Raw genomic sequence first — 21358 nt, 5'->3', positions numbered from 1 at the left:
GTTGGCTCTGCAGGTAGGTAACGTTCTCCTGACCTCCACCAAACCCAGATTCATCATCAAACTGACAGATAGAGAAGTGTGACCCATCACCCCAGAAAACGTTTTCACTGCTCCAGAGTCCAGTGGCGGCGCTTTACACCACTCCAGCCGACACTTGGCATTGCGCATAGTGATCTTAGGCTTGTTTGCAGCTGCTCAGCCATGGAAACCCATTTCATGAAGCTCCTGATGCTCAGTTCTTGTGTGGTTGTCAGAGGCAGTTGGAACTCTGTAGTGAGTGATGCAACAGAGAACAGGTGTTTTCTGCATACTACGCGCTTCAGTACTCGGCAACTCCACTGCACTGTTGTTGCCCCTTGACCCTCACAATAATAGCACTTACAGTTGACAGGGGCAGATTTACCAGGGCAGAAATTTCACAAACTGACTTGTGGCAGAGGTGGCATCCTATGACAGAGCCATGTTTAAGGTCACTGAGCTCTTCAGTACGACCCTCTAATGCCAGTGTTTGTCTGTGGAGACTGCAAGGCTATGTGCTTGATTTTATACACCTGTTAGCAATGAGTGTGGCTGAAATCCACTTATACTGTTTTGTGTCTGTGCTGTTATCCGGTGTCGCCCAGAGGAGGATGGGTTCCCCTTTTGAGTCAGGTTCCTCTCAAGGTTTCTTCCTCCTGTTGAGGGAGTTTTTCCTTGCCACTGTCGCCAAGGCTTGCTCACTGGGGGCGTGGACCCGGATTCTCTGTAAAGCTGCTTTGTGACAACATCTGTTGTAAAAGGCGCTATATAAATAAATTTGACTTGACTTGACTTGAAACACCTGAACTCAGTAACTAGGTGGGGCTTCCACATACTTTTGGCCATTTAGTGTACATGGAGCAAAAAGTTAGAAAAATATGCCACATCCGCAAAGTTTGCATGAGTCATGAACTGTCACACTAAACATGAACTGTACTACATTTAGTATTATATTTAATATGCCCTTCAGTGGAATACATTCTGTACTAGTCTTACAAAACACAAACACACAGCAGCTCAACAAAACAAAAATATACAGATCATTTCACGGTCTTTTTAAGGAGCATCATTAAAGTCACTGTATTTAAACTTCAAAGATAAATAAGTTTAGCTAATCTGACAGTACGTTTAGCTATCTGGCCATCTGATTGGTCATCAGTGTTGTCCGGTTTGCTTGGTTTTAATTTCAGAGTCCAGTCTCTGATCACGGTTCTCGTTCTCCATGTAAGACTGAACAGATCTCCACAGGGCGCGGATGTTCCCCTCGCCGAAACCGGTGGCCCCTCTGCGCTCGATCAGCTCCAGGAAGAACGTGTCCTCAGAGAAAATGGGCTTGGTGAACACCTGGAGCAGGTACCTGTTCAGAAACACAGACGGGGACCCTGTTTATACTTAGCATTGTGATTAGATCTTCATGCAATCAATATACAGCTTAATTATTTGTATTTTTATATAATATTTATCATTTTTAATCAGGCCGGAGCAGCGCCGGAACAAAGTAGGGGGAGAAAAAGGCAGCAAGTTTTTATAGAGGATAAAAACGCACATTTGCACATTTTGAAAATTAACACATGAACATATTAAAGGGAAATACAACTGTTTTTTCAAAATTTCTACATAATTAGATGGTTAAGATGCAAACAGTGTCATTCAGAGTGGTTGGTGTGAAACGCTCCATTCTAGACTGCCCCCCCGTCTTTGAGCCTTGGGCCTTGTGGTCCTCCAGGGCCCCTGGGCCTCTAGCCTGGTCAGTAATCCATCCCTGAGTGTGGGCAATGGCTCAGCTGTGGCATTAACATGTGTTAAGTGACCCATTGAGTGCGAATGGAATCTCAGCATGCAGTTACAGCCAGAGAAGTTATAGAGATGCACCGATACCACTTTTTAATTTCCGATACCGATACCTGACTTTTATCCTGATCCTGATGATACTGGATACTAACTCTGTCTAACCTAACTAACCTACAAGTGCTGATATTTATACAATTACAGATACAATTACAACGCATCACCTCAGATAGAGAACAACAGACAACGCGGCATCCGTATGTATATCTATGCTCATAAGGCTCAATATTCTCTGTTTGCAGAGAAAGTCCCGCCCTTCAAAAGCCAATCAGCCTGCTGGGTATGGTGTGATCAGGGACAGTGCCTCCCTCGTCGTGGAGATCTGTGCAAGCGCAGCAGCCAGAACAGCCCAGTTTTGTGTGTTATTGAGCCAAACACTGCAAACTAAACCTGTGGAGGAGTCTGGTTTTGGTGGAAATAACTGCCGGGCGGCGTTGCAAAGACGGCCACAAAGTGAACAGACTGTCCCATGAAGACTTTGCTGTGGCTCCTACCTCCCATTGGGCGCAATCGCTCCATCGTCTCCATGGCTGCGCAGGTCAGTGTCCAATAGGATGCCGTGCTGCTTCAGCTCCTTTGGATCATGCCCCGCCTCCAAAATCTCCTGTTGCTTCCCCACCTGCCGGAGCAAGACATTCAAGACTAATGAGAGCGCATATAACCAGAGGTGAGCAGTATCTACAGTGCTGTGAAAAAGTATTTGCCCCTTCTAAATTCACATTTTATTTTCATATCTCATATTTTCAGCATATTTGTCACACTTGAATGTTTCACATCCTCAGACTACTTTTAATATTAGACAAAGATAACCTGAGTAAACAGAAAATGCTGTTTTTAAACGAAGATTTCAATAATCGAAGGACAAAATGCTGTTTAGCTCTACCTGGCCCTACCTGGTTAACTGCCCAATGCATGGCACAACCAGTTAGTTTGGGGGGGCAAATACTTCTTCACACAGGTGATACAGGTTTTAAATTAAATCGTTATCTTTAATAAATGGAATGATCATTTAAAAGCTGCATTTTATGTCTTTATCTTTAAAATTAAAATTAGTCAGATGCTCTAAAATATTTAAATGTGACACAATAGCAAAAAATAGAAGAAATCAGACGAGGGTGAAATACTTTTTCACAGCACGGTTCTTCCATGCACTTTTACTTCAAGGACCCATATCCAACATTTCCCTGTCTTTTTGTATTTCCAGAGATCCACCAATTATATTTGTTTGCTTTTCTGTATCAATAACAGTTCTAATTGAACTCTTTACTGAGCCTCGTTCAGAAAGCAGTCCAGGCTGAAAGGCTCCTTATAACGTCAGTGTGAAGTTGGTGCTAAACTGCTGTAGGCTAAATAGGAGGATATATGTAAATGTGTTGGTTTGTGACATCACAAAAACAAACGATTCAAAATGAGCTGTCTTAGTTCCCCATCTTCCCTCTGAAATGGGACCCTCAAATAAAAAGAGCATCACTTCATTAACAGCTACCAGCGCTGCTCTGTAGGCGACCCTGCCAGTCTGCAGTGACAGCAGAGGAGGGTAAAGTTCAGCTCCTCACTGCTGGGCTTCGGTTGTATTTAGGGACTCATATGCCTTCAAAGAGGGGGCAATTATTTATTATCACCCACCACTAATTCTTCAGTGATATGAAGCTGAAGTCAGATATTCACCAGATTCTTGTTCGAATTTTCCCGTTCCACCTTAAATGGAGCAGCAGTTCTGATGGATGAGGCACCAGAATGTAACTGCTGCACCATTTAAGGTGGAATGGGACATTTAGCTTGCTAGCTACAGCTACCTATCAGCACTACTAGCAATTTTAATGCTTGTTATGAAGAAAATGACCATAATACACCGAAACAACATTAAACTAAGATAATATGATGGGTATCATATTTTTTAACAGAGAAAATTCTCACATTTGTGGGTTTCTCTGGTCTCTTGTTCTCCATCTTACCGTTTTTTTTTTTCTCATATCTCTCTGTTTGGAGTCTCTGAAAAACCTCCGTTTGGAGGGTCATGTAGCCCCAACACATCACCCTCCCCCTCTATCTCAACAAGAATCAGGACACCCTACCCCTAGACGAGAACTCACAAATCGGAGGGGTAGGGCTAAGAGGTAGGGGCGAGGGGTGAAATGGGACTGGGCCTAGTTCCTAATTCACTTTTTCAGCTTAATTCCACTGTCTTGTGTTGGTTCAGCTAGTGGACTGTTTTACCCATCTCACCATGTAGCTTTAGCATTTTATTTCAGACCAAAATAATCAAAAAAGAGAAGAACAGACCCAAACAAACTTCAGTTCCTATGATGACGCTGGATGGCCTAAGAAGTTCCAGTGCAGTTCTCCATGTTACTCAGTAGGTTTTTAAGCTGTTGTTTTGTTACCTTTACTGTAAAACTTTCACCGGGGAGTGTTTAGGCTACTCTAAATATGTCTGCATACCACATATACGGGTCCTTGACATATTATATACACATGTACGCTCCCCACTCACTTCATTAGAAGCCCCGTCCTCTACAGTCTCTAACTGTACACCAGTAGCTACTAGGCAGGGTTTTAATTAAGTGGACGGTAAGTGTATTTATATTTATACAACAGTCAGTTCCGGCCACGCGAGCTGATTGGTTGAGAAGCGTTCTAACTGTGCTGTTATTTCACCATAACATCACAGGTTTTTCACAAACACTGTATCACTCCGCTGAGACGCCGTTGCTAAGCAACGACTTTGACAGCTGTAGGAGACGCTCAAGAGATCTGAACGTTTTTACTTCTTACTTTGCCACAAACAGAAAATGGACACTTTTAAGATCACATTTGACCGACAGCCGATTTGGTCAGACTCTGAAGATGAGACGACACTAAATTCCCAAACTGTCATCACCACTGAGCAGCTTTTCAGTCGGCAGCTGTGAGAGAGGAACAGCTGAACAACCTGGAATCAGCCAGAAATGAACCCAACACCATTCGCCAAACGTGTAGTCTGATCTTCACAGTCTGACCAAATCAGACTGAGCCATAAAACTGCCGCAATATCAAGTTCAGCTCAGTTTTGTCAGTTTTTGCCAGATCAGTATTAATGTTGTTTTGTTCCAGCCGGTCTGTAAAGCATCTTACAGCCCATTTAGTTTGGCGAATGGTGTTGGGTTCATTTCTGGCTGATTCCAGGTTGTGTAGCTGTTCTTCTGTCTCAGCTGCCGACTGAAAAGCTGCTCAGTGGTGATGACAGTTTGGGAATTTAGTGTGAGGAGCTGGAGAACGAACTGCCGGCTGTGCAGCGAGTGGGCGGAGCTCGTTACTCTGACGTAGCAACAAGCTGCTCGTTAAGGAACTATAATTCGGTGAAGGAACTGTGAACATTAAAACATATTAAACGCCGCGTTCACGGCCCAGTTTATTAATCTATTACTGTATTTATTTAACTGTTGTATTAAAGCAGTAGAACACTCGAGGAGTGTGTTATCGCCAATAACATCACGGCTGTGATGATCTACGGCGACCAAATCACAGCCGTGATGTTATTTCACAATAATACACTCCCTCTGTGTTCTACTGCATAAACCTCATATGGTTTGTTTGTATAAACTATAAATTACACAGCAAACCTCAGTGTAATAGGCTGGAGGAGGAGAAACAAACTCCACCCCGGCTTTGGCCATAGTTTGCGCAGTGGACACGATGTCCTTCGTGAACAGGCCGATGTGCTGGATGCCTGGACCCCCGTGCTGCTGCAGAAACGAATCCACCTGATTCCTGCCTGATCCACAAAGAAAACAAACTAATCACAACACAGTTCTATCTTGGGATTAAAGCTGAAAGTCACTCATTATGTCCCTTTGTTGTTATATCAGCACTTAAACCTTTAAAGTGTTTAACCCACCTTTGGACCAAAAGAGTTTAAATTGTGCTTTTAACCAATAGTTTGGAAAAGAAAACCTGCTGTTCGTACCAAGGAAGACACTTCGATGAACAAGAAACCCAAAGGATCAACACAGAGTTGCTTTATGATAACTAAACCTAAAGGGGAATTCCTCCAATTTTTAATTTTCCACATAATTATATGGTTGAGATGTAAACAGAGTCATTCAGAGCGGTTTGGTGTGAAACGCTCTGTTCTAGAGAAACTTACTGAGTCAGAACTGTTCACAGTGGTGGTGATAGGAACCAGACGTCCACCTCTAAAAGCTCCCTCACAGAAAGTTCCTACATGAAATTGTAAACACATTGCCTGATGCTTCATGATAGTTTTGAGAACATTTTGGCCTAAAACACATTTTTAAAAGATTATTAATAGTGAAGAAGAACAGGCAGTGTTGTAGGTCAAAATAGTGCCAAAAGAAAATATATTTTTTTAAGATATAACCATCATCAGCATTACATATTAGCACTCAGAAGACTCGTGTAGGTTCACTGGTGGTTTTGGATAGTAAATAAAATGTCTCTATTTGTGTTGTAGTCATGGTGACCCCTGGTTCCTATCACAGAGCAGGTACTATTTGGGTGGTGGATCATTCTCAGCACTGCAGTAACACTGACGTGGTGGTGGTGTGTTAGTGTGTGTTGTGCTGGTCTGAGTGGATCAGACACAGCAGTGTTGTGCTGCTGGAGTTTTTAAACACCTCAGTGTCACTGCTGGACTGAGAATAGTCCACCAACCAAAAATATCCAGCCAACAGCGTCCTGTGGGCAGCGTCCTGTGACCACTGATGAAGGACTAGAGGATGACCAACACAAACTGTGCAGCAGCAGATGAGCTATCGTCTCTGACAAGGTAGGAGTGTCTAATAGAGTGGACAGTGAGTGGACACAGTGTTTAAAAACTCCAGCAGCACTGCTGTGTCTGATCCACTCAGACCAGCGCAACACACACTAACACACCACCACCACGTCAGTGTTACTGCAGTGCTGAGAATGATCCACCACCCAAACAGTACCTGCTCTGTGAGGGTCCATGGGGGTCCTGACCACTGAAGAACAGGGTAAAAGGGGGCTAACAAAGTATCAGAGAAACAGATGGACTACAGTCTGTAACTGTAGAACTACAAAGTGCACCTATATAGTAAGTGGAGCTGATAAAATGGACAATGAGTGTAGAAACAAGGAGGTGGTCAGAATGTTATGCCTGACCGGTGTGTGTCTAGTACTCACTGTACTTGTACACTGACAATAAAGATATCTTGTCTTAAAAATAAACCAAATAAAATCAAGGTGATGCCTGCAAATATATTGATTGCTATGCTTTAAAGATTGGTTTTAAAGTGATTATTCCCAAAACAAACGTGTTCTACTGTCCTTGCTGGATCGGCAACATTTTGTTATCTCATAACAAACAGTCACTGCACAGTGATTTTTTTATATCACTGCTGTTGGAAGAAAACCTCATATCTCCAAAATGGTAACTTTACAGGAGAAGGAAAAAACCTACTTTACTTTTAATGTAAGTCAATGGAACCAGACTTTTGTCCAAGTCATTTTGGGTCATTTCTCTTTGTCCAATCGTCATGAAATTTACATACTAAGTAAAAGACAACATGCATTTTCAAATTATGTCAAAAACTGAAAACCGACAAAAATGGAGATACGAGGTTTTTGCTCCGACAGCATCGATGGTTCCTGAGGATGGGGAACTGGCCCAGACAGGGCTCATTAAAACCAGATCATACCCTGCTCAGGTAGAGATTCTGCAACCACGAATTTGCAGTCCGGCTCCTTTCTGTCTTTGAAAGGGATGTTAAGTCCAGTCTCGCTGCATTTCCAGTACTCCATAGCGGTCAGCCGCAGACCGATGCCGTCCTGGTTCAACACGTAGCCCTCCTCCACGTCCTCATTACTGTTCAAAAAAGACAAGCATCTCTGAGTGACGTCTGCATCGTGGATTTAATAGTAAATAAAATGTCTATATCTGTGTTGTAGTCATGGCGACCCCTGGTTCCTATCACCACCACTGTAAAGACATCTGAACCATTTCACACCAAACCACTCTGAATCTCTCTGTTTACATCTCACACAATGAATTATGCAGAAATTTTGAAAAAAGGGGTGGATTTCCACTTTAATTTAAAGAGTGATATGGGCCGTTTGAGTATATTTCTGAGTAGGATGTTCACTCTACGTTTTCAAAGGTGTCAGTTCTTCTAAAATCGTGTACTGATAGAACAAAACCTCGTATCTCCAAAATGGTAACTTTACAGGAGAAGGAAAAAAACCTACTTTACTTTTAATGTAAGTCAATGGAACCAGACTTTTTTCCAAGCCATTTTGGGTCGTTTCTTTTGGTCCATTCATCATGAAATTTACACACAATATAAAGGCCAACATGCATTTTCAAATTATGTCAAATACTGAAAAATGGAGATATGAGGTTTTCTTCCAACAACAGCAAATTCTTGTTTACAGTGGTGGCCTGGCAAGCACTGCAAGACACTTATAAGAAAGAAAGAGAAAGGGGGATCACAAAAAACATAAACTACACACATAAAAAAATAATTATAAACATGCACAAGTATGTGAATATGAAATGGTGGAGAGCCGAAGGCCGCGCCGGATTCAGCATTTTTTAACTTGATGTTTAACTAGATGACCTGGTGTTACATGTAGCACATTCTGGTTGCAGTAGCTCACATAAATAAATACGTTTTTACTTTTCACTGCAGCCATTATTTTACTGAAAACAGTACCTTTACTGCTCATAAGTCACTTATCTGTGGATTCATAAGTCATTTATACCTGGATTCTGTATTTATGTACAGCATTTCAGTCTCTACAACAAACCCTTTCACATCGAACCACTCCGAATGACGTAAGGCTGAAAGATTCATGGTTTTATATATCAAAATCACAATTTAAGAGAGCGCAATTTTCAAATCGCAAGAGCCATAATTTTTTTAAGTTATAGTCTATATTATTAACAACGTTGTCTTAAGGTTTAAGTGGGGGAGTTTAACCTAATAACTCAGAGCTTTTGAACTGCCTATAGATGAGTTAGACCAATCAGAGGCAACCAGACCCCCATGTGTTGTGACATCACAACCACAACGTACTGGCAATCGGGCACGCTACACACAGGGGTCGAGCCTCAGGCCAGAAAAAGTGGTTATTCTGGTCTTTTTGGCCAAAAACAGACCTGAACATTCATAGATTAATAGAAAATGACTGAAATTTAAATTGCAGTTGCAATATTAGCCTGAAAAATCACAATTAGATATTTTCCCCAAATCGTACTTTGGTGACATCTTAACAATAAAACTATTCTAAAACTTTGCAAACTCTGTGGACTTTCCCTTTAAGTGCATTGATGTTGATGGCATTCACAAGCATGAACAAACTGAGTCATCTGCACACAAACAAGTCAGCCAAGTGGTTTTCAGCAACAGTTTTGGGTTATGTGAACTGCAGCATTTGGATAAATATCACCTGATCTGACGTACATTTCCTGTATGATAAAGAAGATACCATAGCCCACCTGTAGTTCCCCCACCACACGTCTACTCTGGTGCTGCGCATACAGTCACATTTACTCAAGTCCTTCAGTCAGAATTCAAATCGCCTTTTTCACTCATTCAGAGTGGTTTGGGGTGAAATGGTTCAGATGTCTTTACAGTGGTGGTGATAGGAACCAGGGGTCGCCATGACTACAACACAAATATAGACATTTTATTTACTATCCAGAACCGCCAGTGAACCTACACGAGTCTTCTGAGCTTTGGTATGTTTTTAGTTATTAATTTTCTTTTTTATTTATCTTTATTTTATCTTAAGTTTCTATATTGTTGTAATTTTATGCTGCATTTTTTTTAAATGGCTTATACATATATACATATGCATACATGTACATACACATACACATACATACATATATATATATATACATATATATACACATTTTTAGTACTACAATTATTATTACTTTTTAGCATTTATGTTTTTACTGTCTAACTCAATCCCTGATTTCTGTATTGCTCTGCTTCACTGGAAATGAGGGTCTCCCTCCATGTTTAAATAAAGTCTGATTGATTGATTGATAGATACATCTGTACATATTACATACTGCACTGCCACTTTGTTTATATGTCCATATATATTGTGTATTGAACTGCCACTTCTTCATACACCCATGTATATAACACAGCTGTTTAACATATGTTTTCGTTTACCGTGTTTAGTGACTCGGTTCATTCACTGGATGTGACGTGCAGCGCTGCACTGTCACCTGCATTGCATTTCTGAGATTTTATTTTATTTATTTTGTACTGCAAATTATTTTTTATGGTTGTTTTAGTATATTTTATTATATATATATTTGCTTCTTTGATTTATGCATCTGTATAATAGTGTACAGTAATAGTTTCGCTCTTGTTTTGCTCTTTACTGAACTTTGTGCTGCTGTAATTGACGACTTTCCCTCCGGGGTTATTAAAGTGATCTATCTGTCTATCTATCTGGGCCTGAGGTCTCCAGGCCCAGTGCCAAGCGTGTGCTAGAGGGGTATAAAGCCCCCCAGCATTGGGCTGTGGAGCAGTGGGTTCGTATTCTCTGGAGTGATGGAGCTCCATCCAGTACCTTTGAGATGAGTTGGAGTGATCTAGAACTGACTATCCAACATCAGTACCTGACCTCACTAATGCTCAATCAAATCCTCACAGCAAGGTTCAACATCTAGTGTAAAGCCTTCCCAGAAGAGTAGAGGCTGTTACTGCAGGACAGGGGGACAAGCTCCCTAATAATACCCTTCACTTCAGGAGAAACTCTGGGGGTCTCCTGGAGTTTTGGGGTGTGTTCAGTGCAGCGCCCCCTAACCTGCTGATGAAGAACCTCCGGAAGCCGAAGTTCTCCTCGTACCACTTCATCACTTCTCCAGTGCTGCGTCTCGGGCAGGCGAAGGTCACGTGGTCGAAATGAGTGACGGGACACTGCGAGTCCGCGTCCGCGTCCGCGTCCGCGTCGGTTCCGTCCTCGACCCGCCGGAAACCCGGCAGAAACCCGCCTTCGTACCGGCTCCGGTCCAGCAGCGTGTGGCACACGTTCCCCACGATGGACTTCACGACGGTGTAGATGACACTTCCGCCGCCGTCGGGGTCGCGCACCTCGGTCGGAGGCACGAGGACGTCGCAGCCGCGGTCGCGGAGGCGCGCGCACGAGTCCTCCACGTCCTCCACCTCGAAGCAGACGTTGCACGCGCTGTCCACCGCGTAGCGCGGGCGCACGTCGTAGAGGTAGCCGTCGTGCCCATCGTGGTCGTAGAGGTCGCGTTCGTGCTCCCGCCGCTCGTTCACGACGAACACGGCGGCGCCTTTGCGCAGCGCGAGCTGCCGCGACCCGGCCGTGACGCGCGCGCCCACGGCCGCGAACTGGAACCGCGAGGCGAGCGCGCGCGCGACCCTCACCGCGTTCGACACGTGCAGAGAGACGTGATGGAGCCGGCACACGCGCGCAGCCATGATGGATGACGTAGGCGGAAGGGGGCGGGGGGAGGGGCTCCTGTCAGCACGTTACTAAACAAACAGCAGTGACGAAAAACTGTAGAATAAACTATGAGAGCGATTTCAGGGAAAACAGAGCCGCTTATTACCTCAACATCGACAAAAGCATCATATACATACATACATATATATATATATATACATACATACAATGGTCCGTTTCACCTGGGGTGTATTATTATTAGTCCATCTGTTTCTCTGATACTTTGTTAGCCCCCTTTTACCCTGTTCTTCAGTGGTCAGGACCCCCATGGACCCTCACAGAGCAGGTACTATTTGGGTGGTGGATCATTCTCAGCACTGCAGTAACACTGACGTGGTGGTGGTGTGTTAGTGTGTGTTGCGCTGGTCTGAGTGGATCAGACACAGCAGTGCTGCTGGAGTTTTTAAACACCTCAGTGTCACTGCTGGACTGAGAATAGTCCACCAACCAAAAATATCCAGCCAACAGCGTCCTGTGGGCAGCGTCCTGTGACCACTGATGAAGGACTAGAGGATGACCAACACAAACTGTGCAGCAGCAGATGAGCTATCGTCTCTGACTTTACATCTACAAGGTGGACCGACAAGGTAGGAGTGTCTAATAGAGTGGACAGTGAGTGGACACAGTGTTTAAAAACTCCAGCAGCACTGCTGTGTCTGATCCACTCATACCAGCACAACACACCACCACCACGTCAGTGTTACTGCAGTGCTGAGAATGATCCACCACCCAAACAGTGCCTGCTCTGTGAGGGTCCATGGGGGTCCTGACCACTGAAGAACAGGGTAAAAGGGGGCTAACAAAGTATCAGAGAAACAGATGGACTACAGTCTGTAACTGTAGAACTACAAAGTGCACCTATATAGTAAGTGGAGCTGATAAAATGGACAATATATATATATATATATATATATATATATATATATATGTGTGTATAATTTTTTTTCTTCCATCTGAGCCACTGATAAAATAAATGACGTTTCTAACGTTTAACTGATTTAAAACTGTTATTTGGTTGGCAGTGAATGTTTTTTATTTGTGGTCTGGTTTCAGTTCGTGAGATCAGATTATTTCTATTTGTTGCTTTATTCTTTGAATTTGCTTTTTAACGTTGTGCCAACCGTCCCCATAACACGTCCCAACCAGCCCCACATTATGTGACTGTAGTCATTAATGCGGTAATTCCGGGCGGTAAAGGCAGCCACTGAAGTTCCATCTCAAATATTACTGAAAAAGGAGTTGTAAAGTTTGGGCACCCCTGGCCACATGACATGCTCTGTTGAGTGTGAATAAGTGAACACATCCTCTACAGAGAAACACTGCTGCACATTTTAACACACAACTACTGTTTATTTGCTGAGTTTAACACACTGAGGACAAAAAATAAAACACAGCTTGTGGCCTGAACAAAAGTTATGGAGCATTATATATTTAATGTTGTGTTTTTATCAATATGCTGAAGTCCATATGCTACAAACTTCAATAGAACAGATGCAAATAGATGTGAATACAGTAAAAAAAAGTAATGAGAATTTATGGTTTGCAAAAAAGTAGGTAAATATCTTCTGAGCTAGTTTAAAGGACAAAGTTTGGTTCCAGATTTTTAAGTGTTGATTCACCAAACCAGGAGTTGGATGATACAGTTAATGCTGGGCTTCCTTGAGGAGAAGTTTGGAATAATATTCTAATATTGTTTTTCTGAGCAAATAAAAATGTACCGCACAGCTAAATGGCTTTATGTGTATTTTTTGTTTGTTTGTTTGTTTGTTTTTTGCTGTACTGTACATGTGTAAACTCAGCTCAATTAGGGTCGGCTGTTGGAATACAGTGAGCTCTGACTGGAACCAGTCCAGTCCAGTCTAAATTCATTATCTTCATTCTTTTAAAGGGAAATCTACCAGCTTTTCAAAAAATTCTATGCAATTCAGTTGTTGTGACTTAGACAAAGCCATTCAGAGTGGTCTGGTGTGAACTGGTTCAGATGTCTTTACAGTGGTGGTGATAGGAACCAGGGGTCGCCATGACTACAACACAGATATCTATCCCTTCTTCCCTCCATCCCTCCACTCCAGGTTTTCCCTGCTCCTCTGCTCCTTTATGGTTTAGTCTATCTATCTATCTATCTATCTATCTATCTATCTATCTATCTATCTATCCCTTCCTCCCTCCATCCCTCCACTCCAGGTTTTCCCTGCTCCTCTGCTGCTTTATGGTTTTATCTATCTATCTATCTATCTATCTATCTATCTATCTATCTATCTATCTATCTATCTATCTATCCCTCCCTTCCTCCCTCCCTTCCTCCACTCCAGGTTTTCCTGCTCCTCCTCTGCTCTCCGCTATGCTGTAGTCAGATGACTGCATGTCGCTCAGCTTCGCCTCCACTCAGGCTTTATTTTGGCTTTCCGTATCTCTCCGCCATTAAAGACTGCCCGCCGAACAACACTAAGCGATGGATTTCCCGACTCTGAAATGCTCCTAACGCCGAGCGGGACGCGGGGAGACCGGGCATTTTAGCTGCAGCGGCCTTTTTCGACGGAGAGGTACAATGTAAGGTCGTGTTTAGAGGCTGGACGAGGCTGAAAGCGGCTCTGACCGACTCGGAGAGGTTTGTTGTGGGAACTCGCGCAGAGCAGAGAAGGAGAACAGGAAAAGGTGAGGCTGATTTTCGCCTGTTTTCTGGGTTCTGAACACAATGTTTGGGTTTGTCTCGTCAACAGAGACTTTTATGGACCGATGTGTTGTCATTTGGGCCATTTTTATGGGATCAGTGGGATTAAAATCGTACCGAAATGTCGCTACTGCGGTACGTTAGCCGTCGAGCTAGCTAACCTAGCTAATAACGTTAGCCGAGGTAATTACGCGGAGTTGTGTTGAGGCTCGAGGCTAAACTGACTGCGCTAACGTTACTAACGTTAGTTTAAAAACACTCATCTTATGGACATTAATGACCCCTGTCCTGACCTTTAGGCAGGGCAGTGAGGTGGGTTTGGACGCTGTTAGTTTAGCCTAGTTTTGGGTTTGTTTACCTCACTGCCTTGTTTTGATGGGCACAGTTTAGCTGATGTTAGCCGTAAAGCTAATCGAGCGGTTCAGGTTGTTTCTCTGCTTCTCTAATTCTTCACTTTCACGCTTTAAAACGTTATTACGCCTCATTTTAGTATCTCATGTTTGTAGTTCTGATACAAGCAGCCCTTGTTTCTTAGCAGCTCAGCTGACTTCCTTACTATGGAGAGGAATTTGAGCCAAATTGAGTCACTACAGTGATAAAAGGTGAAAAGCAATGCACACATGACATTACTTTCCTATAGTGAGATACAGAATATATGCCAAAATGAAAAGCAAAACCTCTGTTACGTTGTTTTTATGTCAGTTGACCTACACAAAGATTTGCGATTTAAAAATGAAATGCTGCATTGGTGTCAGAATTGAATACAGTCCAGCTTGAAATGTAATGGAACAGCTATAGCCACCTTAAAAGGCACAGCTATTACTTTTCACTGTGTAGTGCGTCAAACAACGTTAAATTAACGTAATGACCTTGCTGAAAAAAAGACTTACAGGATTAAAACCTGATGGTATTGCTTTTAGGTGGGCATTGGCTTAATGTTGAGCGTTAGAGACCTTGTTTCCTGCAGGACACCATTAGGAAACCATCAAATGTATCTGGAATCAGTCTCAGAATACCTGTTAAACCATTAGAATCCTTTATACTGTGATTTCAGCCCCTCAGGAAAACACTAAATATGTGTACTGAAAATCCAGAAAAGAGGTCAAGCGAAGCAAAAACACTAGCAGAGGTTTGCTTTTCATGTTCACACTTATTCTGCATGTCGCTTATGTAAAAGTTGGTGTGTTAGTGTGTGTTGCGCTGGTCTGAGTGGATCAGACACAGCAGTGCTGCTGGAGTTTTTAAACACTGTGTCCACTCACTGTCCACTCTATTAGACACTCCTGCCTTGTCAGTCCACCTTGTAGATGTAAAGTCAGAGACGACAGCTCATCTGCTGCTGCACAGTTTGTGTTGGTCATCCTCTAGTCCTTCATCAGTGGTCACAGGACGCTGCCCACAGGACGCTGTTGGCTGGATATTTTTGGTTGGTGGACTATTCTCAGTCCAGCAGTGACACTGAGGTGTTTAAAAACTCCAGCAGCACTGCTGTGTCTGATCCACTCAGACCAGCGCAACACACACTAACACACCACCACCACGTCAGTGTTACTGCAGTGCTGAGAATGATCCACCACCCAAATAGTTCCTGCTCTGTGAGGGTCCATGGGGGTCCTGACCACTGAAGAACAGGGTAAAAGGGGGCTAACAAAGTATCAGAGAAACAGATGGACTACAGTCTGTAACTGTAGAACTACAAAGTGCACCTATATAGTAAGTGGAGCTGATAAAATGGACAATGAGTGTAGAAACAAGGAGGTGGTCAGAATGTTATGCCTGATCGCTGTTTTCTCTGTGTCACTATGGAAAAGTAAGGTCATGTGTGCACTGCACTTCACATTTTCAACACTAGTGATTGCACAAATTCCTCTCCACTCCTAACCAATCTCAAAACATTTGTGAAGAAAGATGTAAATCAAAGGTATTTTTCGTAACTGTACTACGTTGTTACAGCAAGAAGTGGAGGATGTCTTTATGGATGAAGAATAACGTTTACTAATATTGAGCCCTTAAATAGACACCTTCAGCTGTTCTTGCTCTCAGTTTGGTTCAGGACTGCCTGTCACTGCACTGCACAGTTTTAGTGCAGTTTGGCGATTTCCTTCCTGCAACACATCTGACTCAACTCAGCACTTTTACCAGCTTCGCCTGAGCAGGAAACCTACCAAACTCTGCTGGACTTTGTCCCTTCAGGAGTCCACTTTGGCCAAATTTCTGTGTGCTGACAGATAGGCACCAAACAGAGAGCCCTAACAGCTGAAAGTTTCTATATGAGCCAGAAATCTATAAAACTTTGTCCTGTGGGTTTTTTGTTTGTGAGGTAGTTTTTGAAAATATATTTTATAACATTACACTCTAGACTGTTAAAAAAAGGTTCTGCAGGTACATATTTCATTCAGTAAGGTAATAAAGGTGTAAATGTTCCCTCAAAGCTCCAACAGTGGTTTTAAGGTCTGATTGTGAACCTTAAATAAGTTTTTCCAGGTGAACCAGTGACAGTTTAGTACCTTTATTTTTGAGAGTGTATGATGTTACTGAAATAATTAAAACCTATTTCAAGAATTTTAGTAAGTTTTGTATCATAAATATGTTATTAACGAGTTCTCTCGTTGGGTAAGGTGGTGGATTTAGGGTAACCCTCACGGGCCAGCTTTGGCCTGCTGGCCACACTTTAGGCAGCTCTGCTACATCCTAAGGTTCTAAACTGTCTCTGGGTCAGTTCCCCTCCTGTCACTGGGGTGGAACCCTCAAGGGTCCATCTCAGTACCTTTAGTCAGGGAACATAACTGAACCATAATCCACTGAAATGATATGTTCTAAGCTGTACTGACTCCACACACCCCGTCTCGTCTCCAGGCTTTTATTTTACTGTTCTGTTTAAAACATTCGGTTATGAAAAGGTACAAATACGAACTTTTCACCTGGACAAACTTATTTAAGGTTCACAATCAGACCTTAAAACCACTGTTGGAGCTTTGAGGGAACATTTACACCTTTATTACCTTGCTGAATGAAATATGTACCTGCACAGAACCTTTATTTCCAACAGTGTATAAAACATCTGTACTGTATCGCATAGCTTTGTCCGAGATGTTTGGGCACTAACTGGAGGTCTTGGACCAAATTGTGAACACTAGCTAAAAATGTTTGTAAGTGATCAGTATTTTCAACCATAAAACATCCCCAACTTAACGCCAGTTAATGACCAGGTTTAGTTGGTGTTTAGACCAAGTTTAGAGCAGAGAAAGGCTGCCGTCCCCATGCTGAACCTTTTAAAGAACTAATTTTGGATTGGTATTAGGGCTGCTTACTGGTTCTCAAATACATGGTTAACCATTTTAGGTGGTGGTATTTACTGAATTATTTGGGTGTTATTCTTTGCTACTCCTTAACACCAGTGCCTTGACGCATCGCCAAGGACGTGACTGAGAAAGCAGAGATAGCACAGGTTTATCACCACCTGGGCTAACTTCTCTAGCGGATGCTGGCTAGGTCCAGAAAGAGTTAAAACTTATTTCTCTGACCAATAACGTTGGCACATCATCCACTGAGGAGAGAATGCCTCATGTAGATGAGTAATTAGCGTCCAGCTTGACGCTCATCCGAAGAGGCAGCCTCCGTTAATCCAATGCCAAAACCTACCTAACCTATTTTTGAATAATAACCTAATAATAATAACGAGAGCATGGAGAGATGCAGACTTGCCTCCGTTTCAATAAAGACCTTTGATTCTAGAATTTAATTGCAACAGAGCAGACAGACAGCAAAATACACAGAGCACAGTTAATAATTAAAATTTCAATTTAGGTTGATTTTTTATTATTTTAATTGATTAAAGGAAAACTGATTTAGTTTTGTTATATTTTTGCACATCCTTGGTTATAAATTTCAAATTCAGGAAAAGGATATTCGAGTTTTATTTATCTTTTGTATTAGCAGGAAAGTTCATCAGAACAGTGAATTTTTGAATAAGGTATTCATCTTTATTGTCTTCATTTTTGGTAAGCAAATGCATAAAACAAAAAAGCTAAATTAAAAAGCTGATAGCTACAGAAGTGTTATTTGGAAATGTAGTGATTCATAATCAGAATAATCGATTTTTCGTTTCAGTACTCGATAGATTATTCGACTATCACTAATCAGTATCAAGGTTTCAGCGTTGGTGTCGTGACCAAGTTCTTCCCGATTGTTTAATGAACTGGTTTGGTTTAGAAATCACCGTCCCTTATGCTGAAGTAGGAGGGGCGGATGATATAGCCCAAAAAAATCACGATACTTGGACATTTTCACAGTACATGACAGGATTCAACGTTAACTCTTTCCCCAACTTGCCCAGTCGGGCAACGACCTGAAAGTTCACTGTCCCGAACCAAATTTCTTCTTTCCAGAACAAATCTTTGTATTTTAAACTGTTATTCAAATATTAATCAGCACACACAATCTAAAATATTTACTTTACGATTATATTCTTCTTAAAATGAGCGCACGTTCTCTAAAATGTTCTCGCACGTTCTCTATCAGTGATCTTAATATTAGCATTTACATTCATGAGTTCGCTAATATTACCTTACTTTCTGCAAGCCACGTCAGTTCAGTACCGTCTACCAAGTTCCAGTCCAGGTTTTTCTCTTTTGACCGTGTGATACGCTGTTTTATACAACAGTCAGTTCCGCGAGCTGATTGGTTGAGAAGCGTTCTAACTGTGCTGTTATTTCACCATAACATCACAGGTTTTTCACAAACACTGCTAAGCAGCGACTCTGACAGCTGTAGGAGACGCTCAAGCTATTTAAACATTTTTACTTCTTACTTCGCCACAAACAGAAAACGGACACTTTTAAGACCACATTTGACCGACAGCCGATTTGGTCCGACTCTGAAGATGAGACGACACTAAATTCCCAAACTGTCGTCACCACTGAGCAGCTTTTCAGTCGGCAGCTGAGACAGAAGAACAGCTGAACAACCTGGAATCAGCCAGAAATGAACCCAACACCATTCGCCAAACTAAATGGGCTGTATGATGCTTTACAGACTGGCTGGAACAAAACAACATTAATACTGATCTGACAAAACTGAGCTGAACCTGATATTGCGGCAGTTTTATGGCTCAGTCTGATTTGGTCAGACTGAAGATCAGACTCCACGTTTGGCGAATGGTATTGGGTTCATTTCTGGCTGATTCCAGGTTGTTTAGCTGTTCTTCTGTCACAGCTGCCGACTGAAAAGCTGCTCAGTGGTGATGACAGTTTGGGAATTTAGTGTAAGGAGCTGGAGAACGAACTGCCGGCTGTGCAGCGAGTGGGCGGAGCTCGTTACTCTGACGTAGCAACAAGCTGCTCGTTAAGGAACTATAATTTGGTGAAGGAACTGCGAACATTAAAACATATTAAACGCCGCGTTCACGGCCCAGTTTATTAATTTATTACTGTATTTATTTAACTGTTGTAGTAAAGCAGTAGAACACTGGAGGAGTGTGTTATTGGCAAGTTATGTTTTTAACAAACTAATAAAAGCATCAATTACGGCTGATATCATCGGCCAGCCAGTTTTAGTTTATTAGGTATGTTTGAGCCAGGAATCACTGAGCTGTGCTGGACTCTGATCTTCTCAGGCTGCAGTTGGGCTTCCCTGTTTGTGTTTGGTTTGGAAGCTGCAGCCCTGTGGCTGCCGGTTATGTATCTACAGTTGCTTTGCGAAGGCCAGCGCCGGCTTTCCGGTATCAGTTTTCCGGCGAACAGGCAGGGAACAGCGTATAGGATTACAGCCTAAACCCCCCTCTCCTCACTGCGAGCTCAGCTTCATGGATGTATATATATATTCTCTCTCTCTCTCTCTCTTGCGCGCGCCCTCTCGCTCGTTCGCTCTCGCTCTCACTGTGGTTACTCGTTGCTGTCAAAGTGCCATTTGGCACCTCTTCAAAAACAAACGTGTAAAGTGTATGTCGGAAAAATCAGCACACATGACATCTGTATGTATGTTGGCGCGAGACTCGCAGGGCCTGGCTTCAAAGAAAACGTGAGTCAGAGGTCAGCGGCCAGTTTAGCCAAAACGTTTTGTCCTGCGCCCTCCTGTGTGGCTCCATCAAGGCGAACTGACATCCAATATTTGACACAGTCTGTCCACAAACACATTATCCTCTGCTTTAATAACGCGGCAGTCATGGTCATCAGGCTCACTGTCTGTGTTTACATGCAAAGATTTTCTCCAGTCTGATTGAAAACATTCCGATTATAGATTCAGACTGAGGTGTTTATTCTCACTCTGCTCTACAGTCTGATGAAAATCTCAGTTTACATGCTCACTACAAGTAATCCGATCCACAATGACGCGCTTTGGACCACTTAGTGTAGACGTTACCATGACAACCAGCATCACGTGAGTCCAGTCAGAGTGAGATGAGCAGCAGTGAGCAGCGCTTGTGTTTTTAACTGCTTTAAAATGATGTCAGACTCAGGAAAACGTCCTTCACATGTCCTTATTAAAGAAGGCCGAGAGGAGGACGTCGTGTTCTGAGACACATAAGCTGGACGTCCGTCCCACCGCCGTCTTTTAAAGATCAGAGCATAAACTTCGTCTCCTCTGCAGACCAGTTTCTGCTCCGCCATGTTGAACGGTATAAACTTTCACTATGACGTGACGAACATGATCAGAACGGACTTAAACTTTCCGATAGGGAATGTAATCAGATACAGGCGTTTACACGGATATTATTCTTCTATTTAACGGATTATTTACAGGATTACCCACCTCGATCAGTCGGATAGACACTGTATTCCGAATGGCCTCAATCGGATGTCTTCTATTCCGATTGAAGTGTAAACACGGACGTATTCTTTTCCGAAAGAATAGAATTAAACCACAGAAGAACAGTTATTTTGGTGTTATACTGGGCTCGACCACAGACTTGTATCTCTGTAGGATACAAGAATTTACATGTTGTTCACGTGATTGGCTGCTTAGCAACTCTTTAGAATGACTTCATTCATTTTAATTATTTTACTGTTATCATTTTATATATTGAAAGTGCTTTAGTGATCGTTCTACCTTATTTAGGCTATTTGTTAATTTGCGTGATTTCTCTTCACCCCTGCTTCGTCCCCGCTCCTGCCTGCAGTGGGCTGGTTTCCCGCCCGCTCAACACACAACACTGAAAATTACTCCGCCGCCGCTGATATTGTGGTGAGTCCTGCGGGAATCCTTTAGGAGTGCGGATCTCTCTTTGGTACCCGAAAGAGAAAGGTGACCATGTTCAGCACAGGTGCTCAGGCTCACCTAGTGTTCATCGGCTCTCTCAGCCGGGATGCTATAGCAGCGCCCTGCCTTGTGGCACCACACTGTGCGTCAGGTGTGCTGTGGCCT

General features: G+C 42.7%; 2 protein-coding genes across 3 annotated transcripts in view; one reads left to right on the top strand and one right to left on the bottom strand.

Moving 5' to 3' along the window:
- Positions 1-947: 947 nt before the first annotated feature.
- On the bottom strand, positions 948-11300 carry hpdl (4-hydroxyphenylpyruvate dioxygenase-like). The gene is made up of 5 exons (XM_036571664.1): positions 10660-11300; positions 7527-7693; positions 5469-5620; positions 2361-2485; positions 948-1375 (listed from the first exon to the last, which is right to left on the bottom strand). Exons 1-5 carry the CDS (start codon positions 11298-11300, stop codon positions 1174-1176), a joined length of 1287 nt encoding a protein of 428 aa, XP_036427557.1. The 3' UTR covers positions 948-1173.
- A 2350-nt stretch (positions 11301-13650) lies between these two features.
- The window catches only part of zranb1a (zinc finger, RAN-binding domain containing 1a), a 53007-nt gene continuing 45299 nt past the window's right edge, over positions 13651-21358 (top strand). The window contains exon 1 of one of the 2 annotated variants that reach the window (XM_036571869.1): positions 13651-13980. The gene's annotated coding sequence lies outside the window, so the exon portion shown is untranslated. The remainder of the gene's footprint in view (positions 13981-21358) is intronic. The other variant, XM_036571868.1, reaches the window with a different exon arrangement.

This window comes from Colossoma macropomum, unplaced genomic scaffold (assembly GCF_904425465.1).
Source record: "Colossoma macropomum unplaced genomic scaffold, Colossoma_macropomum, whole genome shotgun sequence".
NCBI lineage: Eukaryota > Metazoa > Chordata > Actinopteri > Characiformes > Serrasalmidae > Colossoma > Colossoma macropomum.
The sequence above is the reverse complement of the archived record's forward strand: the minus strand, read 5'-3'. Positions and strand labels throughout refer to the sequence as shown.